The sequence below is a fragment of the Ambystoma mexicanum genome, chromosome 5q (assembly GCF_040938575.1).
Source record: "Ambystoma mexicanum isolate Mex_15411 chromosome 5q, UKY_AmexF1_1, whole genome shotgun sequence".
In the NCBI taxonomy this organism is placed as follows: Eukaryota; Metazoa; Chordata; class Amphibia; order Caudata; family Ambystomatidae; genus Ambystoma; species Ambystoma mexicanum.
This window is the reverse complement of record NC_090933.1, coordinates 1349859583-1349887186: the sequence shown is the minus strand read 5'-3', so window position 1 is coordinate 1349887186 and position 27604 is coordinate 1349859583. Positions and strand designations below refer to the sequence as shown.

The 27604-nt window shown below is 45.4% G+C and overlaps 2 protein-coding genes across 3 annotated transcripts in view; both read left to right on the top strand.

Moving 5' to 3' along the window:
- Positions 1-27604, top strand: part of LOC138498132 (lymphocyte antigen 6E-like) — a 1052795-nt gene that overhangs the window by 517976 nt on the left and 507215 nt on the right. The gene's annotated exons all lie outside the window — the stretch shown is intronic.
- The window catches only part of LOC138498130 (lymphocyte antigen 6E-like), a 192063-nt gene that overhangs the window by 90074 nt on the left and 74385 nt on the right, over positions 1-27604 (top strand). Inside the window, exon 2 of the mRNA XM_069621999.1 lies at positions 15001-15117. Coding sequence (XP_069478100.1) covers positions 15001-15117 — 117 coding nt within the window. The remainder of the gene's footprint in view (positions 1-15000; positions 15118-27604) is intronic.

The window sequence follows — 27604 nt, the reverse complement described above, 5'->3', positions numbered from 1 at the left end:
CTATTGCTCCTCACTTTTTCTCAATTTCTACACAACTTTTACCACTCTTCGATATTTTTACTCAACACACAATATATAGACTAGTCAACTTTACTGTCAGGTGTTGAAGGTCCCTCCCCTTGACTCTCCTCACCTGAATCTTCCATAGAGATTTCCTGTAAGGATGTCTTCTGCCTTCTTCTTCTGTCTTTCTTAGTTGTCTCCTCTTCTCCTTCTTTCTTCTTAACCGTTTTTTCCTTCCGCTCGTGGAGGTAGGGGCCAGCTCCAAGTGAGACCACCTTGACCATGATAGAAACAGCGGTCAGATGAACCCTGAGGAGCCAGCCCCCTAAAACAGGGAAAAAGCCTATTAAGCAGAAAAAACCCTGTGATGCAGGAAGGTGGGCTGGGTAGCCTTATGAGGAGGTTGGCAAGGCTGGACTGTGCTCTGATGTAAAAGATAGAGATCCTGCGATCTCTAATACTGGAGAAGTCCTTGCAGATGCGAAAGAGTCCAAAGTCCAAGGCAGGCGGATTGGATTGAACATACTGTCCCTTTGCCAGAAACACGGAAAGCTGCAGAAGCCAGAAAGGGATAAACACAGTTCCAGCTTCATAGAAAGACAAGGAGGCTTGAGCGCATTGGGTAGTAAGACTACCGGATAAGGTAAGAGGAAAGTAGGTAAGATATAGGGTGAGAGAGAGAGAGAGAGAGAGAGAGAGAGAGAAGGAGAGAGAGCAAGTGAGAATGAAAGCGAGAGGGTGAGACGGCTCTGCGAAACAGAGGGAGGAAAACTGCAGAAGCCGGTGTCGGCAACTAACGTAGCTGACTGAAAGAAAGTTGAGAAGGCCGGTTTCACCGGGCTGAAGAGAAGGATATGGAATGCAGCGGGAAAAGGGAAGGGAACAACAGAAGGGAGTGTCTAAAGTTCCCAGCGCTGACTCCAGTAAGAATGGAGGAGAGGAGCTGGTGTCGGTGAATCGAAACAAAGTAAACAAAAAAGAATAAACGAGGGAGGAAGCAGATTTAAGAAAGAGAACACGTGGGGGATCCCAAGAAGGGCAAGTTGACGGGGCAGATTACAGGGGTACCTGCCCAAGGAGGATACAAGGAACAGGGAGCACTGCAAACTACGAAGAGTTTCAATGGCAGATTGACAGAAGGGAGTTGCAACGCACCCAGCAAGGGGCGTGGCCAGGCTTTAACCAGTCGGCGATGAGTGAAGACTAGACCACTACACTGATGTCTTGAAGCAGCCTAAGTGAAGCTTCCATTTGTGCCACATCTTCCACGGCCGCAGCGTGACATTAACACATAACTAAACACTGTGCTCACCTTTTTCTCTCTCGCCTTTACTTAAATACCCTATACAGGGTTTGAGACGTCACCTTAAGTGAACCTGTTCATGTGTTATATTTTTCTGCTCTACTCCCGCTGGAGTGTGTGACGTCTCCTTCTGAGCTCCCTTGAGCTAGAATTCTCTAGGCGCTATTCTTCTCTTTACACAATATTTCCCATTGCTCAAAAATTATCATAACCCCATCCCCTTAATTTGCCATTCACCATAGTCTACTCACCATTCATTTGGTAATTGACACAAGGCCTTGGGTTTCGTCTCCCCTTCCAATCCGACCACTTTGCATTCCGTCTGCAGAGTGCCTGTGGAAATCGGGCAGGGATTCCATCAAAGGGAGACCTGCCCTCCATCTCGGTTCTTCTTGCACGTTTATTTCTATCGGCCGCTCTCCACAGGAAACCCTGGGAATATAAGGGAGTGCGAGCATGCACTATCGTTATTCTAGAACTTGATGCGCAACTATATTTTCATCCTTGGCTCACGTGACAGGAGACTACAATTTGGTCCATTTGCAGCATTTAAATGTCTTAAATGAATACAACTTGGCACACTTGGTGTTAATACTTTGCACCTTAAAAAGGGATGATTCAGCTTCTCACGTCCACCGCCTTCAAGAATATATAACCAGTCTTGGCTGCTTCCAGCCTTGACACCAGGCCAGACAGCCCTTGCAGACTCTTCCACAATCTCAGCTAATTCTTGCTGTGACACAGCTCTCGGCCTTCCCGCTCCATGGGTCCGGACTTACTAAATTCAGGACACCGATGTCCAGCTTCTATACAGCGGCGGCTTTCCCTGCAGTCTATTCACTACTTATAGTAGCTAGCTACTATGATTACTTGATCTACTGCGTTACAGCATCTGTACAGTTATTCAACGGCTGCCATTTTTTGCAGTGCTGCTCATACGTACAATGTTCTTTTCTCATATGAAAGTTTACTCGATTCTTAATTTCGTCATCAGTTTCTATAAGGTCCATAGTTCTCTTCTTCAGTCAGTATTCTCAGTGCGTCACACCCATCTTTCGTGCCATCACCAGCTCCTCTTTCGCTCATTGTCATCTCTTCAGGGATACATTTGATAGGGTTTTCTCAGAGGGTACCTTTTCTCGAATATTCGCTGTGGAATGGTCACAATTGAGGGTGTCAAGCATGGCACAATCTCAGGTTTCCAACATACAGATGGTAGGGGGTCCGGACTTCCTACAGAGGCATGTAGCAGCTGCTCCTCTACACGACCGAATCACCTTTCCCAACAATAGAATTCCCTGCACCCTGGCACATACACTGTCCCTCTGGACCAAATTTGTTCCTCCCCGGAGCTCCTAAAAATGAATTCCTCCTGCTCCGACAATATAATTCAAGCCTCCATCATAAAACAATTGACAGGCCCAGCGCATATTGCACTCCTCAACATCATCAATGCCTACCTTGCAGAAGGATACTTCACGGACACCCTCAAGACTGGTCTCATATGATCTCTTTTTAAAAAACACCTTAGATAGAGACCACCTGGTCAGCTACAGGCTCTTTACGAACCTCCCTTTTATTGGCAAAATCTTGGAAAAAGTACTTACTACACAACTACACACCAAAATCGAACAACTCCTCCTTCTAAATGATTATCAGTCAGGGTGCTGCTGCAAGTGTAGCATCGAGATAGCCACCGTCCAGGTGTCGGATGATGCGATCCAAATCATGGATAGGAAAGACTCATGCCTCTTCGTCCTTATTGACCTCTCAGCTGCATTCAACACCGTCAACCACCGCCACCTCCTCTGCCTCCTTGCTGACAGGATGGGATTCTCTGGCACTATCCTGAATTGGTTTACCTCCTACCTCTTAGGCAGACACCAGGATGTTCAGATGAACCTGTTGCATTCTAACTGACTCAAGGACTTCAGTGGAGTCCCCAAGGATCCATCCTCTCACCAATCCTTTAAAACCTTTACATGGAGCCTCTGGGCTCTCGCCTCAAAGATCCCAATATATCCATCCACCAAAATGCAGATGATACTCAGTTGTACATAAGAGTAAATAGCACACAGGACATCATTCGTCTCTGCGATTATCTAGCCATCATCCAGTCGTGGATGTTGACTGCCTAGCTAAAACTAAAACGATCCAAAACTGAATTCATCCTCATCGGTCCACACGCTAAAAAACAACTTGTCCAACAATTACTCAATGATATGCGCATAGAAAGATTTGATCCAAAATTCTCAGATCCCCATTCGTCAGGTACAGCGGCCTGTCCTTCCAAGAACACATAGCCTGGAAGGACCAAATAGCCTGGCTCTGAATTTCTACCCTATGAAAAATCAAGCCCTTCATCCCACTGCAGGACTTACAGAACATAGTGCCAGCCCTGGTGGTCTCACATATCAATGGGGAAACTCCTCTCGTCACAGGGCTCTCAGCTGCTCACTTGGCACCCCTAAAAGCAGTCCATCATGCTGCATCATGTCTTGTTATGGGAGCATGGAAATTTGACCGAATTACCCCCATCCCATATAAACTACATTGACTTCCAATCCAACCAGGATACTGTTCAAGACTACATGTACATGTATGATCTAAAAAGCAGTCAAAAGTAGCACACCAGACTTCCTTGCGGTTAAGCTCCACATATCTTATGGCACACGATCCTCGCGCAGCAATTGGACCAACCAACTTGAATCACAACTCATCCGCAAAGAGAAGGCCCACAAACAATCCTTCTTTTGTCATGTACCTATCCTCTGGAACTCGATCCCGGTGTCGACTCGCAATGCCCCCACAATTCTCCAATTTTGCAAATCTCTCAAAACCTGGTTCCTTCAACAACACCTGACTAAAGACTAATTTCTATGGATAAGCACACCTATGAACAAACCTCACAGTACTGCATTACTGTTAAAAGATGTCAGCCCAAATGCCGGCTACCAACACTCTGTACAGCTCTCCGCTGCTCTCGGTCTAGGTCAGCGCTTTAAAATAAAAAATAAAAATAAAAGGGAGCTGCTGTTTTCTGGATGCACTCAGGTTTGGCTGCTCCGGTTGCCAGGTTTGTTTATTTGACATTATTTGAGTTTGATTATTGTTTCTTTGCATTCATTTTTATATATATATGTATATATATATATATATATATATATATATATATATATATATATATATATATATATATATATTTATTTTTTTAATTTTAATTTAAATTTTACTTATAACAACACAACATGAAATGGCAAAAGAAATTCGTAGCAAAAACTATATACATAATTCCAAAACACATAAATACACCCCCCCTCATAGATTCCAGGTACACATCATGTCATATGTAATTGTCAGATTCAATACAATGTAAGAAATTTACCCCAAATCTTCATAAACAACCCATTCTTGCCTTGTTTCCTATATATACATTTTTCCACATCCGCCAGATCAAGCATGTCTTTCAACCAGTCCTCCTTCTTTAAAGAAATGTCAGATTTCCAATTCTTAAGGATGATTTATTTCCACATCATGGCTCCCCTAAATAACCACTTCTTTTGGCTCTGAGTGAGCATTTCTAAGGTAGCATCATTTCCCAGTATTAATGTCTCAAAATCAAAACCTATCGATTCATCCAAGACCTTTTCTATGATCACACCAATTTCATTCCAAAATTCATGCACCTTCCTGCAATCCAACTTCATATGTTCCAGTGTACCAGTTTCATAAGCACAAGCCCAACACTCCGAGTCATCTTTCAAACCTTGCTTCCATAATCTGTCAGGTGTCCAATAAACCCTGTTTAATATCTTTATTTGTCTCGTTCTCTCAGTCAAACCCAGGGAACAATATTTGACATTAGCACACATCCTTGTCCATGTCTCCACTGCAATGTCAGAGACAATTCTTCGACTCCACTCATCTCTGAGCTGAACATTGTCTTTATATTGATTCACTATTTGTTTGTACACCAAGCTAGCTAAACCACCTTCACCTACCAACGACGTTCTTGTAAGAAAATCCAGATTTAACCTTGCCTGGAAATTAATCTCACCAACCACAATCTTCAATTTCCTGTAAACCGAAAACCTGAAATTTTCAATATGAAATTGTTGTTGTAACTCTCGAGCACTCATCCCTTTCCCCTCCTTAAATATCAATCAATCCAACTCACACCACCCAAAAACCAACCTGCCAAGAATAGCCTCTTATTTTCTAATCTAATAGAGGGATTCATCTATAATGACGCACCAGGATCTTTACATGGATCCACACCCAACAAACCATTCAATTTCTTCCAGGAGTTTCTCAGACAGACAGTCAATGGGTCCTTCACACTTCTCGCTCTTGATTCTGTAGTCAGTAAGGCTCTTGGTGACAGAAGACCATTACAACTTGCTTCTGCCACAGTCCATTCATCAGGTATCGGTGCCAAGAAATCAACTATAAAATCACAAATAAAGGCAAGGTGATAGCCTCTAAAGTTTGGCACTCCCAGTACACCTTTCTCCAGTGGTAATTGCAGTTTACATAAGCTTAATCTAGGTGGTTTCCTGTCCTATACAAAACCTTGAATATGTCTTTCCAATTCCTTCCAGTACTGAGTATCTGTTACGCTCACCTGGCTCCCACAGGGACGACGATCGGAACTGGATAGCTGCAGTCTCCACCAACGTGACTCGTAATGCAGAGATGACTGACTGGACTGGCCTGCTCACTTTCGTCTGCTGACCCCATAGGAGGATTCTCTTGAAAGTGGAGAAGGGAATTAACCACCCGTGGATTAAGTGAGCACACCCTCCCCTCTGTCGTCCCACTAACCACTTCTATTCCCTTTCACCAGCCTCACCTAATGGTTTTGGATGAGGAGCTCTCCATCCTGCGTGGAGTGCAGGGGCGCGTAGAGCACCAGTTACTTCATTGGTCTGAAGGAATTGGGTGAGTTCTAGACGGATATTGACTCCGAGGTAAGTGGTGAGGAGCCGTAAGTATTAGGTTCTTAAGAGTTCCAAAATGTCTGTTCTTCACTCTTGCCCAATTCCCTCCTTTGTTTTGCAGCTTGTTTCGAGAGGAGGTTGTCCTGTAACAGCTGATTGCCTTTAGGTAAGAGTCTGTGTTATCCAACACTGTCCGGTAAAATGCCACGGCTTAACCTGTTGCTGTCTCTCCCCTTACAGGTGTGGCATAACAAGATGCGGTGAGTAGAAGAATACTACCTCCGGCGGTAATTCGGTAAGTCTATGGTGATAACAAGAATTGTCTTTTGTTGGTTCTCTCGGCTCACCTTATGTCTTTTTGTCCCTTTAGGTGCCGGTAGTTCGGCGAAAAACGATGGAGCCACGCCGGCTCGTGGAGATGCTGTGAAGACTGGCAAGTATAGCGCGGCGCTGCAGCTGGCGGCGCGGCGCACACAAATAAAGTCTTTTTCCTTTTTTCAGGTGAGCGCAGGATCCAGGATGGGATGAAGAATGAAGGTAATGTTCGTGCTCTAACCTTTCCTTCTTATTTCCCTTCTCTTCTAGGAGCTCCGGATTCCAGGCAGGCGTGGCAGAAGACTGGATGCTGAACTGACAGGCACAGTGAGCGTTACTCTGCAGGATGCAGAATAACGCGAAGCGTGTGTTTCTGATCGGGCGTGGTTTAAATAGCCTTCAAAGTAGTCCCAGGTAAGAAGTTCCCCAACACCACACCCGAGTAAAAAATAGTCCCTGAAACAAAGTAGTACCTTCCAGGTCTCACGTTGGCTTGGATCCTTTGCAGCATGGTCTGCATGAGGTAAGTTTATCCATATGAGCCTGGCGCCTAAGGCGCCAGGACCGACCCCACATATGAGCTTGGTGCCTAGGGCGCCAGGACTGAACCCAGATAGCCCCCAGCTGGGGTTGCTGGGTTTTCAATATGTGTCTGGATGCCTGCTCCCGGGGTTGATGGACTTGGTCTAGATGCCCGGGGGTAGGCATCATGACAGCATCAATATTTAGTGGGATCATACTCAAGATATAATTGATCCTAGGGGTCGATACCATCTTTAAAGCATTAACCTTCCCCCATAGTGAAAGACTTAATAAACACCAATGTTCCAGATCGTTTTGTAAATCCTTACAAATTGTATTCCTCTTCACCTTCACCAAATCACCGATCTTTGGAGTAATCCAGATACATCATTTTATCCGGGCACCATCTAAACCCTAGACCAGTCACATAACGTTTATTAAAGCAAGGTACCAGGGGCATCACCTCCGACTCTGTCCAATTTACTTTATATCCAGAGATGGTTTGAAATAATCTCAAAATTTCCATTAAAATTGGTAGTGACTGTTCCAAGTCTTGGAGATAGATTATATTATAAAAGAAGGATAAGATGGTAAACTTTCTCTACTGCCACCCCTCCTTCTCCCCCAACGATTAGACACCTCTGACAGATTCTCCGGCACTACAGGTCTCGACAACATAGACTGCGTGCAACATTCCAAATTTCAAAAAACATTTTTGTTTAATGCAGAATATTTAAATTAAAACATAAGATACTACCCACACCTAACACAGTGTACAAAACTACCACTAAAACCTACAAAATCTAAAAAGCTAAATTTCAAATAAACCACTTTACAAATGGACACAGACGAAATCACATATCACAGTACATAGAAAAAACCTAAATGTGTCACTAAAACAACATATAATCCCAACATGTTTCTGTTCTTTAAAGCCCCTTTCGGGCGAACATTCTTCAGGGGAACCTTTAAAACATCCACTATTCTTCTCAACACCGTGTTGAATGGGTAGTTTCAGGCAACCAGCCTTAATGTGGTGAATCTTCAACGCACGTCTGTAAATGACAGATAGGCTAATGTTTCTTCATTGAAAAACCAAGATACTTCAAAAGGCGTCTCAATCCGCCGAAAATATCGTCACACCTTCACGCAAGTGAAGCCACCCACAACGTGGGGCAAGGGGAGGAAATCCCTTGTAATGACAACCAAGTCTGCAGATGATTACAAAAGAGGACGCAGAACCAATCTCTAGATTAGGAGAAACAAACTACTTGCTAATGACTCGAGTCATGACTCGAGGAGTTTGTTTCTCCTTTTGTCTGTGTCCATTTGTAAGTGGTTTATTTGAAATTTAGCTTTTTAGATTTTGTAGGTTTTAGTGGTAGTTTTGTACACTGTGTTAGGTGTGGGTAGTATTTTATGTTTTAATTTAAATATTCTGTATTAAACAAAAATGTTTTTTGAAATTTGGAATGTTGCACGCAGTCTGTTGTCAAGACCTGTAGTGCCGGAGAATCTGTCAGGGGTGTCTAATCATTGGGGGAGAAGGAGGGGTGGAAGAAGAGAAAGTTTACCATCTTATCCTTCTTTTATAATATAATCTATGTTCCTATTGGTGGAGTAAGATGTGGTACATATAAATATGATCCTGTGTACCTATTTGATTACACACACCAAGTCTTGGAGAACCAGAAGAATGTTATCAGCAAATAACCATGAATTTTGTTGTCTTCCCCAACACGACAATCCTTTTATATAGGGATCATCTCTAACCATAGCTGCCAGGGGCTCAATCGCAATAACAAATAGCAATGGGGAAAGAGGACACCCCTGTCTTGTCCCTCTTTCCAATTTGAAAGAAGCTGAGCGCCTACCATTGGTGTTAACTTCAGCTGTAGGATCTGAATTGAGTAGCTTAATACATGACCTGTATTTTACCCCAAATCCCATTTTTTCAAGGACCAAAAAGAGGAATTCCCAATCCACTCGATCGAATTCCTTCTCTGCATCCAATGAGAAAACAGCAGCTCCGTCCAACGGGTCAGTTGCTTTATCGATCATATGAAACAGCCTTCTAATATTACTTGATGTCTTCCTACCTTTCAAAAATCCTGATTGATTCTCATTGATCAAGACCGGAAGAAGATTTTCCAGTCTAATAGCCAAGACCTTTGCAAGAATCTTATTATCCGTGTTAATAAGACTAATTGGCCTATAACTCGCTGGAAGTGTCTCATCTTTCCTCTTCTTAGGAAAAACAGAAATCGTTGCGTGTCTTGTAGATGTCGGTAAGAGACCATGTGCCAAAGAAGCCACATATACGTCCTTTAGCAATTCAAGGGCTGAGTCTGGTAACAGCTTGTAGAACTCTACTGGAAAGCCATCAGGCCCTGGCGACTTTCCCACATTCAATCTATTAATAGCCCCCTTGATCTCATCCAGTGTCAACTCTGCCTCAAGTAGCTGAGAATCCTCGTCTGAAAGTCTGGCAATATAGCTCAAGACCATAAACAGCTCTCCTGGAATGCATCAGGAGCAACTAGGCTGATGGACCATCTGGACTGGTGTGCAATCATTAGAGAATTCCAAGTTATTTTATTGCAGGAGACCTGGACCTTGGAACCTAGTGCCTTTCAAGGGTATAGACCATAGGCAGAACCATCTGTTAAAGGGCTCATGGGAATACTTAAAGGGGGACTACAATTGTGAATAGATGTTAATTTAAGTTGGAAGGTGGTTGACTGCTGCAACAACTCCCCCGATCTTCAACTTGGAGGGTGAATGTTGTCTGTCGTTTAATCTTTACAACAGGCCCCAAGGAATGCTAACATTGACTAAACTTCAAGAATGGAGGATATCTCAGGGGCAACGTGCTTGTCCGTTGGAAGCAATGCGACCAAGAGCAATGCAGGTTCGATCCCTGGGTCCGCGCTTAGAAACCTCTGGGTATTAAGCGTGTTATAAATAACATATCATATGATAACATATCATAATTAATAACCTCAGCCACCTCCTGCTCTGTAGGTAGTAACTGTATTCTGGTCGCTGGGGAAGTGACTTTCCAGACTGACCATTAAAAGAAACTGAGAGCCTGTGGGAAGATCATGATGCAGCCTGGATATTCCCTCACCCCTTGATTGCGGCCCCCCTAAAAGAGCTCACCACCTCGAAGTAGAGACTGCCTGGCCAATCTAAATCTCACAGCATGTAATAGCCGGTTCTCTACAGACCATCTGGACAATCAGACTTTCAGAGGCAGCGATGGGCCCTCCTGCATTGACCACTTTCTTTTCTCTGGCAATGAGTGGGGAGGGTTTAGCATTTTAACGTTTCTGGCAGATCTGAGAGCGACCATCTTCCGCTATCGATAGGTGTTGCAGGCTTGGGATTGAGTATTGACGAAGTGCCCACGCCTAAAAGAAGCCGACCGATTGCCATTGAGGGCCATGGTCACAAATCTGTTAAATGGGCCAATATAATTGAGCATAGAGTAAACCCAGTTATTTATCAATACATCCCCTAGTAATTATAGTCCAATTTCACTACTTGATTGTGCATCACCTTCAGGAGTGGGTGGACACTAACCATGTCATTGGTGACCTTCAGGCGGGCTTCCGGAGGAATCGGGGCACGGTTGACGAAAGCTTTTTGCTCTTCTTTCTGATCCAGGAGTGCACCGCATTACAGAGAATGAAGCTCTACACTGTCCTTCTGGATCTGAGAACAGCCTTTGGAACATTTTGTCAATCTCAGAATGTCCCTGCACGGTTGCTGTCATCTATAAAATTGCTCTATACAGAGAATTCTGCAACTGTACGGTATGGACCTGAGGGTGAGCAGACGCAGCCCTTTGCTGTCAGCAAGGGAGTGACACAGGGCTGTGTACCGGCACCCTTGCTCTTTTCCATATATACCCAGGAGGTTATACAGGGTTTGGTGAGGGAGTGCCAAGATTACCCTTGATGGCTGCAGAGAAATATCCAGCTTTATTTTTTACTGACGATGAAGCCCTCCTGGCGACCATCCCCCAAGGTGTGAAAAAGTCCTTACACCTTTTCCTAAGTGTAAAGATTTACACCTTGACCTAAACACGGACAAAACTAATGTTATGGTTTTTAAGATGAAATGTACTAAGCCTAGTGCCTTGCCGGTCGATATGAATGATCACACATTGGGGCAAGTCAAACACTTGTTCTATCTGGGCCTTAGGTTTCATGAGTCCTGTGGTTGGTAAGAGCAGGTATCACTGCAGAGAGATATAGTGGGACTATACAATCCATTGCATTAAGTCGGGCAGCAGGTCAATATCTCCAGCATTAGAATTATATAACAGGCAGGCGCTACCTGTAGCTACGTATGGCTCCGAGCTTCAGCGCTGCGGCAACACTGGGAGGTTGGATATATCTGAACATAAGTTCCAAAAAAAACGGGTCCTCCTCCCCAATGTGCTCCAACTACATTGGTTTATATAGAACTCAAGGTCTTTCCAATTAGTGATCAGGTAGCGTTAAAGCCCACCCTGTATGTGTAAGACTTCGGAAAACAGAGGTTCTGGAGAAATACTGTGATGCATCTAATGTATTTGGATGGGGGCAAAAGCTCTGAGTGGGTGGCACTTGAAAAAATGTGCTCGCCTTTTAATAGGACTAAGGGCCTCATTAAGAGTCGGGCGGTAAGGGGTTTACGGCGGCGTAAACAGCGCCGACCCTTACCGCCTGATTACGAGGTCCCTTAGCGCCATGGAGGATTTAACACCTGCTTTTAGCAGGTGTTAAAATCCATGGCGCTAAGGGACCTTGTTGTTAATTACGCCACCGTAATTTACGGTGGCGTAATTAACGCCTTCCCCACTCCCATTATGCCCTATGGGGCAAAAATGGGAATGGGGAAGGGTAAATGGGGATTGGGGACTTACCGCCCCGCCAACCTCGGAATGGGGCGGTAAGTCCGCCAACCACCATGGCGTAAACGTAGTTTACGCCATGGTGGTAAAGGTAAGACCCAGGCGGTAACTTACCGCCTGGGTCGTAATGAGGCCCTAAGTGATGTATGGACATGCCTGGCTGACCAAGTGCGGTTGGTCCCCAGGCCTCTGAAAAGGTTGTAAGAATTGCAGCAGGGGAGCAGCTTGAGTTGAAAGCAACGTTCTCAAAATTAGGGCTGAACATTTAACCCTCCGGACGACGGTTGGGAACAGTACTCATCTTGATAAAATAACCCTGATGTTTGAACAAGCAGTGTATATAGGTCTGAGAATGGGGACATTGCAAATAGCATATTTCACTAAGTCATGTTCTGATACTCACTACGGGGCATGTCCCATGTATGGGGCAGTAAGTGAAACATAGACGCATTACTTGTTAATCTGACCTATGAGACGCTTCTATTTGAAGCCTGTTTTCAGTGAAGTTTGTTTCAGATGCACAGGTGAGGATGTGACATTTTTAAGACAGTCCGTGCAGCTTCATGTTATTTCTACCACCGTGAGGTATACGCACAGAGCATGGTTATTATGGCTGAGGTAGCACTGGTATTTAGTATGCACAGTCTCTAGACAGTCCTCTCTTGCAGGCCTAGGATCACTGGTATATAGTGTGCACAGTCTCTAGACAGTCCTCTCTTGCAGGCCTAGGATCACTGGTATATAGTGTGCACAGTCTCTAGACATAGTCCTCTCTTGCAGGCCTGGGATCACTGGTATATAGTATGCACAGTCTCTAGACATAGTCCTCTCTTGCAGGCCTGGGATCACTGGTATATAGTATGCACAGTCTCTAGACATAGTCCTCTCTTGCAGGCCTGGGATCACTGGTATATAGTGTGCACAGTCTCCAGACATAGTCCTCTCTTGCAGGCCTAGGATCACTGATATATAGTGCGCACCGTCTCTAGACACAGTCCACTCTAGTGCCTAGGATCACTGGTATATAGTGTGTGATATATAGCGTGCACATTCTCTAGACATAGTCCTCTCCTGCAGGCATGGGATCACTGGTATATAGTGGGCACCGTCTCTAGACATCGTCCTCTCTTGCAGGCCCGGGATCACTGGTATATAGTATGCACAGTCTCTAGACATAGTTCTCTCTTGCAGGCCAAGATCACTGATATATAGTGGGCACCGTCTCTAGACATAGTCCTCTCTTGCAGGCCAAGGATCACTGATATATAGTGGGCACCAGCTCTAGACATAGTCCTCTCTTGCGCCTAGGATCACTGGTATATAGCGTCCGGTATATAGTGTGCACAGTCTCTAGACATAGTCCTCTCTTGCAGGCCCGGGATCATTGGTATATAGTATGCACAGTCTCTAGAGATAGTCCTCTCTTGAAGGCCCGGGATCACTGGTATATAGTATGCACAGTCTCTAGACATAGTCCTCTCTTGCAGGCCCAGGATCACTGATATATAGTGGGCACCAGCTCTAGACATAGTCCTCTCTTGCGCCTAGGATCACTGATATATAACGTGCGGTATATAGCATGCACAGTCTCTAGACATAGTCCTCTCTGGCAGGCCAAGATCACTGATATATAGCGTGCACATTCTTTAGACATAGTCCTCTCCTGCAGGCCTGGGATCACTGGTATATAGTGGGCACCGTCTCTAGACATCGTCCTCTCTTGCAGGCCCGGGATCACTGGTATACAGTGTGCACAGTCTCTAGACATAGTCCTCTCTTGCAGGCCCGGGATCACTGGTATATAGTATGCACAGTCTCTGGACATAGTCCTCTCTTGCAGGCCCGGGATCACTGGTATATAGTGTGCACAGTCTCTAGACATAGTCCTCTCTTGCAGGCCCGGGATCACTGGTATATAGTATGCACATTCTCTAGACATAGTCCTCTCTTGCAGGCCTGGGATCACTGATATATAGTGGGCACAGTCTCTAGACATAGTCCTCTCTTGCGCCTAGGATCACTGGTATATAGTGTGCAGTATATAGTGTGCACAGTCTCTAGATATAGTCCTCTCTTGCAGGCCCGGGATCACTGATATATAGTGGGCACCGTCTCCGAGAGGTTGCAAGCTTGCCTCTCCGCTCGGAATGATTATTCCCAAACCACAAAGTTTTATTTTGATATCATTAATCAATTCATTTTTATGTAGGTTTTTATCATGTAAGTTCCTATTGTTTATAGTACATGTATAATATATAACTAACAAGTTTTAGATTTTTTAGGTCAATTGCTTATTGTAGAAACCTCCATTTGAGTGATATCTATTTGAGGGCATTTCTTTTTCTTTTGATTCTATTCTATGACATTCGGCACTGGACATCTTTTAACTTCTATTATTGCATGACTTTGTGCACTTAAAGGTGTTATGCTGAATACTTTTTTATTGTTCATGATGAAAATGATGCAAGTCTCTCACTGACTCCCACGATGTGTAGGTTATAGCTGAGGCTCTTAATGCCCCGCTTTCTCTGTCGTGAGGTCAGCCAGGGTGTTTTCATCTCACCCACGTTCTTTGCCACCTTGGGGAGAATCTAGTGGGTGTCAGCTGCTCTTGAGGTTGTAGGGTCTGGCGGCTTAGCTTTCCTTGCTATTGGATTTTCACCCCCAAAACCTCTTTTCAAACTGAGTGGACTTGTGGTTCTCACCAAATTGAAATATTGTTCAGGGGTCTCGTTCAAATCTATTAGCAAATAAGAGCCATGAAAGGAGGAGGATCTCACATTCTAGGATGCCGGGGTAGCTAACGGACTAGATGCTGGGCTAGCTACCAAACTAGAATCCAGGATAGCTGATAGACCAGCTGCTGGACTAGATGCCAGGCTAGATGTTGGACAGGATGGCGGGGTAGCTGATGAGCTAGTTGCTAGGCTAGATGCCTAAGCAGGAGATTTATTTTCAGCTCACAGACCAAAGAGGATTTCTTACACTCTGTTTCTTTTTCTTTTCCTTCACAGTACATTCCTTGCAGTGCTACACATGCGCTGCAACAACTAACATTGCTGACTGTAATACCAACTCCACCTGTCTACCAGGAAGTGCCTACTGTATGAAAGTGGAAGCTACTACGGGAGGTAAGAGATCACTAACACTGGTGCACACAATCCTCATCATTAACAATGTCTGCATTCCTAAGCGCTATACTTGAGGATAAGTATGTGGCACCCACTCCTCACCATATTTGTGACGGGCTGAAGATTACACACTCTATTCTTTCAAATGGAGAGACCCAAGGGCTGAACATCCTGGGTTAGAAAGACTGTACAACTAAATCTAAAAACTGGTCCAAATTGTGCGTCACTGCTATTTACCTGGTCCCGCTCTACCGGAAGGCGTAAACCGGCCCTCCCACCGAAGGCACTCTACATAAGGCACAAGCCTGTCTGTGCCTGTCCGGGCTGTCCCGCGGCCGCAGGACACCTGACTCTGCTCCTTTCACGTCTACCCTGGTCCCTGATCTGATCACTAGAACTAACTCCTATACAGGTTAAGCCTAATTGATATGCCTGCCCCACTGCAAATAACTTGCTTTCTACCATAACACTCATCGTTGTACACCGCCACCTCCAACCTTTCACCCCTGAGCACACTGCGCCTTTGTCCCCAGTGTATTCCGTAGTCGATATGTAATGCCAGGCTTGACTTTATACGATCATTCACCTGAAAATTAACCCACTGTCAATATTGATGCAGCCCTTATGTTCTTAAATACTGTGCCTGTTCATTTACCCCTAGTCAGATGTTACAACAGTACGACCTTATACTGTAACTCTGCAGTCTGTGAAATGCCTCGTTTGATAATCCATGTATATTTAGCCTAACGTGACTCATCCGTTTATCGTACACAATCTGTTTGAATTGCTATGCTCTGACACTATATGCATAGCTAGCGTGTAAAACTGCCTCTCTGCTAGACCTATGGCATTGCTGCTTGTTTCTAAGCCCAATCAGCTTGTGCAGCAGTACGGCCTCATCTCGCAACACCCGCTACCTGTAAAATGCCTCGTTTGAATATCCATTCGTAGCAAGCCTGACTTACCTCGCCTGACCTCATGCTCAGTCAGTCTGATTCGCCTCATTGTGTTTAGCCACGCTCACCTAGCCCATTAAATTGCATTCTTGTAAATCTATAACAGTCAATTTCAACACGTTGCTTGCCTCTTGCTCTATCAGACTGCCTCACAGCCCCATTCTACAACAGCCATAGTCTTGCTTAAAGCCACAACTTTGCTCAGCTATCTGATAAAATGTGTCACTTGTTCAAACAGCTATAGCCTGTACAATACTATGCTATGAGCCTAGTTCTCCCAGCCACTCTGCCCAGCTAGCCAGCACACTGAACACAGCTCTCCACTACTTGTACCTAACTATGTACCTGCTCTACATACTACGATATACACTGTTACAACTGGGTATCAACTGGGTATCACCGATCACGCCCTGGCTTGGCTGACCTCCTACCTCTCCGATCGGCCCTCCCAGGTCCAACTTGGGTCCTTCCTTTCCTCCATCTCTATATCTACCTGTGGTGTTCACCAGGGGTCTAACCTCTCTCCCTGGCTGTTCAACAAAAATCTGGCACTTCTTGACCACCGCATTGCCGCTCTCTGCCCCAACCTTCAGTGCTATGCAAATGACACTCAGTTCATTTTCAGGCTCCCTTCAGCCACCTATTCTCCTTCTCTCATCTCTGACTGTCTGTCCACCATCCAGGAGTGGTGTGCCGCCAATGATCTCTGCCTTAATGCCAGTAAGACTGAGATTCTCCTTTTCGGCACACCTAATCCCTCCTTTCCTGTCACTCTCTGATCTGCCTCTCTTGGACCTCTTCCTGCTCCCACCTGTGAGGCAAAAATCCTCGGGGTCATCTTCGACTCCACACTTTCCATCTCTCCTCACATCTATAACATCTCTAAGAAGTCACTCTACCAGCTGCACCTCCTCAGAGGTATTCTTCCTTTCCTCTCCTTCCCCCAGAAGCTCACTGTCTCCAGAGCTCTGGTTCTCTCTAGGCTGGACTACTGCAACATGCTCTTTCTAGATCTGCCTGCCTCTACTCTCCGCCCTCTGCAACTCATCCAAATCAGGACTGCGAGACTTGTCCTTGGCCTGAAGCCACAGATCGTATCTCTCCAGGACTGAAATCTCTGCACTGACTCCAAGTGGCGGCGAGGATTACATTCAAAACCCTTTGCATCGTCCACAAGACCTTCTGGGGCCTGGGCCCTCAATACCTTCAACTCTCTCTTCCTTAATATCTTCCTTCTCGAGCTCTTCACTCATCCGCCTCAAACCCCCTCAGGGTTAGTCACTTCCCCAAGCAGCGAGTTTGTGGTAGATCTCTCTCTTCTGTTTGGGCCTCTCTTTGGAACATCCTCCCTGCCTCTGAAACTTGAGGAGAACCATCTCCAGTTCCTGAAGCACCTCAAGACCTTCCTCTTTGCTTCTGCTTTCTCTCCTCTTCTCCCCTGCTGATCTCCTGGCTGAATCTGAAACTGCACTGGTTACCTGGTACCCTCTGATCTCAGGCCCAGGTCCCCTCCCGCCAGTTGCACACCTGCACTGCCCCCATGGCAATCCTTGCACTCGGGGGCTGTTTCTGTATCTCTACAGCCCGTACTAGCACTCGACACTTGATGTCTGCACTTACCCTTGCACTTGCCACCAGCTGGTTGCACTTTATTTATTGTCTTTATTTATTTTACTGTTATCCTATGCACTGCACTGCCCTCTCCTCCCTTCCCACTCGCACCTTTCCCCTTCCCCCATCCCCTGCACTTGTGCGATCTTAATGTCACCTGGCCTATTAGGATCGCTGTCTCTGTCTTCCCTCTGTTTCCCCTCCCTTGCCTCGTTGCGCCTTGAAACAACATGCTCAAAATCATTTGCACCTCCTTGAACATGAGCAGTAGGCTCCCATCTCAGATAGCATTCCCCCTTCAGCGTTTTTGCCTTCCTGCCTGCACTCTACCTCTAAAATCATTCCCATCACCACAACATCACCGCACAACCCCTACCTCAACACACCGGCCCTATGGCTTAAACAATTTGCCTCCAAACCCACACCGAATCAACCCTGTGCACTGAAATATAGGAATGATAGATTAGGCACCAGATTTCTTCCAGTCCCATCAGCATTCAATACTATTACCACGACTAAAGCTCATACTACCTCTATTAAACCAGCGGACATCCCCAAGAATGTATCCAACAAGGGTACCTCGCCTAGGGAATTGACTGCCTCTGCTAACAATAAATGCAGCCTTGACAATCCACCCTTCCCATTAAGGGCACACTGATCAACTCTAGATCACTTCCAGCACATGCCTTAGATATCGCAGACTATATTACAGCACAAGACCTCGACGTCTTAGCGATCACAGAGACCTGGCTAGATGCTGCAGCTGGGCCTTCTCTCCCTCTCGCTATCCCTAATGACTGCTCCATCACCAGATGCAATAGAGATTCTAACCAAACAAAAGGCGCGGGTGTCACCTTCATATCCAACACCTCCTTAGGCCTCAGACCTATATAGAGCCAAACATTCCCCTCAGCTGAATTACTGTCCGACAAGCTCCCTGTCTCAGCCACCCAAACACTTACCATGCATCTTATCTACAGGCCACCTGGGCTGGTATCTACCATTGAAGAAGATATTACCACACTTATCTCCACAAAAACCAAGCTAAGTTCTCAAATCATTCTACTTGGTGATCTCAACCTCAGTTTCCAAGACGCTAAATATGCTAAAGCTCTAGACATCGCTAACACGATCGCGGAACTTGTTTTCCTTCACTGCATCTCAGAACCCACTCACATTAAAGGTAGGACCCTTGATTGGCTCGCAGACCTCAACTACAGCATCAACATCCTATCCAACATGCCCTGTGCCGGGTCAGACCACCATCTGATCACATTCACTATTAAGAATGATTATCAGCGCACCAATCAGAACCTCTCTCCTCCAATGCTTGTGGAACAACAGGGACATAACCAGAGAGAAACTGCTTCCACTGATACTACCCATCTTCAACAACTCCACCTAATCCCACACAGACCCCACTGGGTTAGTTGATATATACAATCAAACCCTCCTCAAGGCTATCAATACTATTGCCCCACTTAAACTGCTGAAGCCGAAACCGGGCGCACACCTTAACTCCTGGTTTACGCCGCACCTCAGAGCATTACGCAACAATAAAAGCAACACTGATTCTGAAATGGTGGTCAAGGTGGAAGCAGCTTGAGCCCTCAGCTCCTGGCCTCATCCCTGAAGCTATTTATTGCTGATATGAACTCCAAGAAAAAGATCCTGGAGCCTGAAAATCCTACTTCTTAAAAACAGAAACAGATTGCAGAAATGGATGAGGAGAATCCAAGTATTCAAGATTTGTACAAGCTGATGCGTCAGGTGGCCATGGACATGGTTGAAGTTAAGACTACTGTGGCTGAATTAAATGGAAAAGTCACCCATTTGGATGCACGGGTAACAGATTTGGAAAAGAAGTCCTCTGATATGGGATCTGAAATGGCTGGGAGTTATGGAGCCTACAAGACTTTGAGGGCTGATGTCCAGAAGGAGAAAGATCATCGCCTGGATATGGATTTGAGATTGCGAGAGAGAAATCTTAGGCTGGTTGGAGTTACAGAGCATTCAGATCCTAAAAGTGAAAATCTGCTGCCATTGATTTTACAGATTTTTAAGGAATTCTATGGTGTGGCTTCTCTGGAGAGTGACAATGACTATGTTTATCAGATTGGTAAACTTCCTGGCCTGAAGCCTAGGCACATCCTGGTGTCTTTCACCCTCGCAAGGATGAAAGAATCGTTTTTAGTTGCTTCTAGGAGCAGGGACTCTGTCCTTTTTAAAGGCAAGCCTATTTATGTGTTCCCTGATTACCCTAAGGAGGTGCTGGAGGCGAGGAAGATGTTTAAGGGAGTGAAGGAACGAGCCAAATCTTTACAGATAAAGGCTTTCCTGAACAGATTTAATAATCTCACTTTGGTTTTGCCTGATGGCAATAGATCCACTTCAGATCCTCAAGAAGCCCTTTCTTGGCTGGAGAAGGTCCGTGTTTCTGACAATATTGTTGCTAACTTTTTTTAAACTTTTTGTTATATTTGGTTTTATATGTATATACTTTGTATTGGTCAAAAATGGCGCACAGCAAGGATTTCAGTTACCGTTTCTTCGTTTATTTTGGAACTTTTCCATTGTCATGGTTTCGTAAGATGCATGCAGCATTATTCACAGAGTAAAGCACCTTTGTATGGATCCGGTCAGCTGACATGTTGTGGATGCGGCTCTGATTGGCAGCGTCGATATCTAGAAATGGCTTACGCTGCGTGAGCTGTGTCTCCGTCTGCTCTGTGCGGCCATCGCAGCTGAACTGCTCTCGCTAGCTCCGTGCAGGGCGTAATAGCAACGTCATCGCCAGCGGGTCACGGCTGAGAGATGGACTGCGTCCACCTTTTCCTGTTTGTGACACTCTGAGTCACCGTGACATTCGATAAAGCCACATGGGTGACGAACTACATGTGACCGGTGAGTTGTGTGTGCTATTATTCTGCATGTACTGCTATGCTGCTGTGCCTGGATTCGTTGAGCCGACCTGGTATGCGTATATCTGATGATACGGAAACTTCGTGGAGAATAGGGGGAGCTGGCACCTTGTCTCACCCGTCCTCAACATTGGCAACTTGGTGTAATGCGGGTCTCCAGGATGACTCGCTGCCCCCTTCCTCTGCTATCTTTTATAACTTTCCATACCTTTCAATATCTGCTAGGTCCAACGGGCGCTTTGTTCTGGGATTTGGAGGTCTTGCTGCTGACTGCCAGTCACTTGGAAGCACACCAGCTGGATAGGTTAAGTATTCCGATGTGGAAATGTTGTCATCTTTTACAAAAATGTGTTTGTTCATTTTGAACTGGAGGGATTAACTTGGGTGAAGACGGTGCTTTCTACTGATTGTCTACTGTCAGCCAACGCACTCCTCCCCAACTGCTGTTGTTTTCAGCTTTTTGGTGGCTGGCTAGCAAAGTTACGAACAGGCCGGAGGAGAGCATCCATGTTATGAGCAGCTGACTTCTTTGGATTCACAAACAATTTGGTGGTGCATAATAACATTATTTAGTTGATGAGGATGGGGTGTTTGCGAGCTCCTTACCAATCAGCATGGATGCGGTTTGATGAGGCCAACATTCACGATGTGTAACTTGTCATTAATAAAAAAAACACATTTTCATTGCACTGCGACTGAATTATATGAAGACTTTATTCATGTGTACACTTCACCGCTGTTTCATGCACGGACGGAATCTTAGGACCTTTTCCAGCTGTACAGTCTGATCTCATGCTCATGCTCCACCATTTGACAGTCGTTTTTACATCTGTTTGCATGCTACGATGATGTTACTTGGGCTGTTTGAAATGGTGGCTTTATGGTGTGCACCTTAAATGTTGGGATCTTGTGTGTTTGTGAGGTAGGAGACATGCTTATTTTTTGGTTCTTCTGGGGAGATGGGTTAGCAGACATGGAGTATGATTGTTGCTTGACTTGTGGACTAGTGTGGGATTTAATACATGGAGATTCCCTTGGATTTTGGAGTGATGCCTGCGGTATTGGGATGTTCTTCTTTGCTTCTTCAGCATTGGCATCCTTTTTCTGTTGCAGGGGGTTTGGGATTCTTTCTTTTTGTTGTCTTTTGTGTTGTTAGTTTTTAGTTTTTTTAGACCTCTTGAATTTTCTGTCATGTCTGCTGCTGGGAGATCTCGGCTTTTGATATCTTCCTGGAATGTCAATGGGCTGAATAACCCTGTCAAACGGCAGAAAATGTTGAACAGCTTAATGGATATGCAGTGTGATGTTTAATTTTTACAGGAGGCGTTCAAATGCACGATGAGAGGCATTACTTTAGGCTTATCCTGTGGCAGGAGGAAAACATTGGCAAATGTGCAGTTGGAAACGGATGCCCATATTGCTGAAGTGATGAGCGGTTTGATTTGTGATCCAAATGACATTGATAAGAGAATGGAACTGAGGAGATTGAAAAAAAACCTGAATGATATTTTGGACGCTAGAGCCGAGAAGGATTTATATAAAATCAGAAGTGCTTACTTTGAGAAGGGCGAGAAGTGTGACAGATGGCTTGCTTACAGATTGAGGCAACAGATTTCGGAGGGTGCCATTACTTCTATAAAAGGTTTGAGCAGGGTGATCACTTTTGATCCATGTGAGATTAATGCTGTTTTCAAGGATTGCTACATGAACTTGTACGAGAATGAGGATGGTATTACTGGTCGTGGCGATCCCAAAAGTTTCTGATGATGATATGGCTGGCTTAAACCGGTCAGTTACTGTAGATGAAATTAGGATTACTATTGCTGGATTGAATTCTGGGAAAACACCAGGGCCTGATCGTCTGCCGGCCGAGTTTTACAAGATTCCTCCTGAAGCGGCATTGGGGCTCTTGAGGGACAAGTATGTTGAGTCCAGGGAGGTGGAATTTCTTCCAGAATCTACCAATCATGCTACCATTTCGTATTTCTGAAGACAGGAAAAGATAGTGTCTTACCTTCCAGCTACCGGTCGATAAGTTTAATAAATATTGATAACAAGATCCTGGCTAACGTACTCGCTTTACGTATTGAGGATGTGATTCAAAGACTTATTCACACAGATCAATCTGGTTTTATTAAACATCATGGTACTTCTAGCAACATTCAGAATCTTTTGTTGACCTTGCCTCAGGCCCAGAATTTGGATGATGATGTGGCTGTGTTTTCTTTGGATGCCGAAAAAGCTTTTGATCGTGTTAATTGGCAGTATATGTTTATGTTTCTGAGGGCTATGAATCTGGGTGATGAGTACATTTCTTGGATCACCCTTTTGTATGCTCGTCCTTCAGCGAATGTTAAGGCGAATGGTTTTTTATCTGGAACTTTAAATCTTTGGAGGGGCACTAGACAAGGATGTCCACTTTCACCCTTATTGTTCGTGCTGGCTACCGAACCGGAGCTATTGCTCTGAGGAACGATTTGTACTTGAAAGGTGTGTCCTTTAATGGGGTTGAGCGGAAAACTTGGTTTTATGCTAACGACCATTTGCTGGTTTTACGGAATTTGGAGATTTGATGAACATTCTGGATCGATTCCATGTGGTGGCAGGATATAAAATAAATTGGTCGAAGTCCGAGGTTTTGCCTATCACGGGGAGTTGTGCTAGATCATTGGTGGCTGGATTTGGATTTCAGTGGTATTTACGCAAAATGAAATACTTGGGGATTTGGCTGACTCCAGCTGTAAGTGATATGGTGGAGGTGAACCTAGGGGAGGCCTGCTGTGAGCTGAAGTCCTCTACGCAGAGATGGTCAGTCTTGGGTTTGTCGTTGTGGGGCAAGGTGAACGCCTTGAAGATGGTTGCAGCCCCAAAAGTCAATTATGATCAATTATGATTTAACTATGCTCCCATTGAGGATCAGTGCTTGTTACTGGAGATTAATTGATGCAAACCTCCTGTACTTAAATTGTGGAAGATGCAGCTGCCTGTTGAAAGAGAGGGGGTTGGGGTTCCCAAATTCCCAACTTTAAAATGGCTTATGCAGAGGAAGGGTGAAAACCCGGAACTGCTCAGGTGGTCCATTAGCCTGCAAGGGCTAGACTTCACTATTGAGCATAGACCAAGGAAGAGTCATGATAATTCAGATAGCCTTTCCAGAATGTATGTTGACTGTCTGGATGAGGGTGTCAATCTCGTGGGATATTAGACCACCCTACCATTAGTCTGGGGGGGCACGACTGTGATGCTGGAAATGCATTGGAGGGACAGGGCCTCCATGTCATTGTCCTGTGCCCCTTTTATCATGTGTGTTCTGTGTTGTTTTCTGCACAGTAGTCCATGTGGGACACCTGGCAGTCCAGCTCTTCCTCTTTTTGGTTGTGGTGAACAGAGACCCATGGGATACACTTATGGTACCCATGGGTGGGGGTACAACCCTGCACCCCTAGTGTATGTTTTTGGGCACCTGTGTGGCCCACAGACTAGGGTATGGGCTGGTGGCAGCTCCATGCTGAATCTGAGAGGTACTCTGAGTAGCCTCCATTTTAGGATACCCAGGACCTGCCATTGGAATCATTTGATTCCTGATAGAAGACAAGATGGCCCCTGTGGCCTCTTGGTTTCTATTGCCTATTACCTTGTTTTCACAAAGTCCTGGGAAGCCTTGGCTCTGTCCCTTCCCTTGACTGGCTGTTTGGTGGAAGTTCCATATATGGTATTGTGGGGAAGTCCAGGCCAGACTTCCCAGTGACTGTATGTTGTCGGTACACACTTGGGGTGGGACCTGGGTGAATGGAGTGTGTGACCAATATACATTTCATGTTATGGGTGCCTGGTTTCTGGTGTGTGACATAATGAATGAGACAGCCCTGACAGAAACTGCTATGAATGCAGTGTGGTGTGCTGAAATGCTTGGTGCTTGCCCCAATCCACATTCTTTGTTGTGAGTGGCTGGATGGAAGAAAATGGCCTGAATGCACTGTGGGTCTGATAGGCTGCCTGCCTGCTGAATGCCCTTCTGAATGATTGGCTGCCTGAGCTTGACTCAGCAGTGTGAGTGAGAATCAGAACGGTATATCTGGGGACCTCTCGCTGACCAGAATTGTTCAGAAGCTGAAGACGAAACTTGAAGCTGCTTATCCTCGAAGCCCAGCTGGAAGAAGAATTGCTGCTGCTTTACTTCGACGCATTCCGAAAGCTGTCATGTCTTCAAGGTCTGATCCAAGAGAGTACTTGGCTAGGAGACCTCTCCCCGAGCTATGCGGGAACATCATGCAGAAAGCTAATCATAACCAATGCTTCCTGGAAGCCAGTCCCGAAAGGCTTTCGACCGGAGACGGGGACCGCTGAGGAATCTGAAGTGAAACACCCGGACATCGAAGTCCATCGTTATCGACCAGGGTTCGGTGGACCGACGTAACCGCTGGAAGCCCGTTCGAGTCGTGTTGCCCAGAAGCGGGGACAGTTTCACACTGTGCTGCTTGGCTACCGGAGCCGCAACTCTCCACCCTTTGCCTAAGACACTTTGAAATCAAGGACTCCCTTGCCATCACCATCGACCACTTTGTCCAGCCGGAGAAAGTCGAGGTCGTCAACGAACCAAGGAGAATCCACCAGTGGGTTTCCCGCCACCCAAAGTCCACAAAGACCAATGAAGATTTGAAAGCCAGCCGTGGTCGAGTCCCAATCGTTGACGCCAACGCTGACACCTAACACCGGCTGCTGAGCCTACGTTCTTCATCAAGTCATCTTTGCAGCAACCAACTTTCATCATCGAGGTACACTCCACGCCTCATCTTCACAGGACTTCTACAACTGATTGTTGACGAGCACCACAAAGGTCGAAGCTGCTGTCCCAACACCAGTGTTCACATTTCTTCGAGGAATCTCGATGCCCTGTGGCTCCTGCATTAAAGGGAGTTCACCCACGTGGATCTGTCGATGAACCGTCGAAGAAACTCTGCTAAACCAGGTACAGTGGGGTAGTAGAACATTTTTAAACTCATATGGACTGGGCTTGTTAATACACTTTATTTACAGGTTGCCCAGGTGAGGGGATCCTCACACAGAACTGTGACTTAGTAGCAAAAGTACTATTCTGGCATTGTTTGACCTAGCTTTTCTTCCTTCCTATGTCTATTGTTGATTCACTTTAATATTTGATTTGAATGCCATTGAAACTGTCACCAGTTAGTGCATTTTAAAGGAGTCACGAGTTAACTGTGGTACCACATAGACATTGTACATATTTTTCATATTAGTATTGCCAAAGCACGAAGTGTGTTATTGATTGTGTATATATCTGAGCCTTATTTATATTAAGAACAGTGTTTTGACCTTACCTATGTGTGGACTTCCCTTGTGGGGGCTTGGGGACTACACTGTACTTAAGAACCCACCTGCATCACCGCCTGCGAGCTTAAGCCTTGGTTGCTCGTCCATAACTACTATATAGAGAACCTTGGCTGGGGTGCTCTGTGCTTCTACTCTGTCATATAGAGGGCAGGAGTACAGATACCCACGTCCAGTCTTTACAACGACTATCTTCATGCCTGGGATTAGGACAATGGCCAATGCCAAATGGTTGCAAATTACCAGATGGGAACTCGTGATCTATTAACACCACCATAAAGGGATTCAATGCTATCAAGGAAGAGTTGAGGGCCTTGCGATTGATGACCCTGCAGAACAGATATGTCATTGACATGATATGGAGGAGCCAAGGAGTTGACTCATGAAGATGTCAGGAAATATATAGATGCCAGCATGGTCATACCTGAAGGGACGAAGTTCCAGTAGCCAAAGAATCATAAGAAGTACCTGGGACGATGGGTCTATTGTAATCCGAATGGACAGTGCAGCTACATGATCTGGAGTGTGGATGAACATGTTAAATCAGAAGGCACCCTGAACGGGGTAATGAAGATCTGGACTCCAAAGAAACACTTCTTCAAGGGAAAATATCAAGATGTGGAAACCAGTGAAGAAGTGGTTGTTGACTCGACCAGAAGGGGGAGTGTAAAGGAGCAGCTGAATGCCTCTAAAAGAAGGCCCGCCCCCTTACCGCCTGTATGTTGGAAGCCTGAGATTGTGCCATGCTTGACACCCGCAATTGTGACCATACCGTGGGGAATATCCAAAATAAGGTATGCTCTGAGAAATCTCTTTCAAACGTATCCCCAAAGAGATGACAATCTGAGGGAGGAACTCCCTGAAGGAATATGAAAAAGAGGGAAAGAGAAGCTAGTGACGTCACAAGAGATGAGCATGACACACTAAGAAGACTGGCTGAAGAAAATGCCTGGACCCTATTGAAACCGATGACAAAGTTAAGAATCAAATAAACTTTCACATTCGAAAAGAAGATTGTACGTGTGTGACGCACTGCAGAAAATGCAAGCCATTCAATAACTGTACAGATGCTGTAACGCAAGTAGATTAAGTTATCTTAGAAGCTGGCTATATGTAGTGAATAGACTGCAGGCGGAGCCATCATTGTATAGAAACTGGACATCAGTGTCATGAATTTTGTAAGCATGCAGACCCATGCAAAAGAAGGGCCGAGAGCTGAGTCACAGCAAGAATTATCCGGGACTGTGGACATGAGTGGCGAGGCTGTCTGGCAGGGTACCAAAGCTGAAGCAAGCCAATGCCGGTTATCTATTCTCAAAGGCAGTAAACATGAGAAGCTGAATCATTCCTTGTTAAGGTGCAAAGAAAGAAGACCAGGCATGCCAAGTTTTATTCATTTAAGACATCTAAATGCTGCAAAATGGTCTGAATCGTTGTCTCCTGTCACGTGAGTCAAGGATGAAAATAGAGTTGGGCATGGAGTTCCAGAACTATGCATGCACACCCTCCCTTATATTCCCAGAGACAAGAATACTCTGCAAGGCCAAGTTCAAAGACGATCTTCATGGCAGAAGGCATGGGTGATGAGAGACGTTGGGCTAATTGGGTGGGGAGGTAAAGTCAAGTCCACCTCCTGGCACCTGCGTCTGA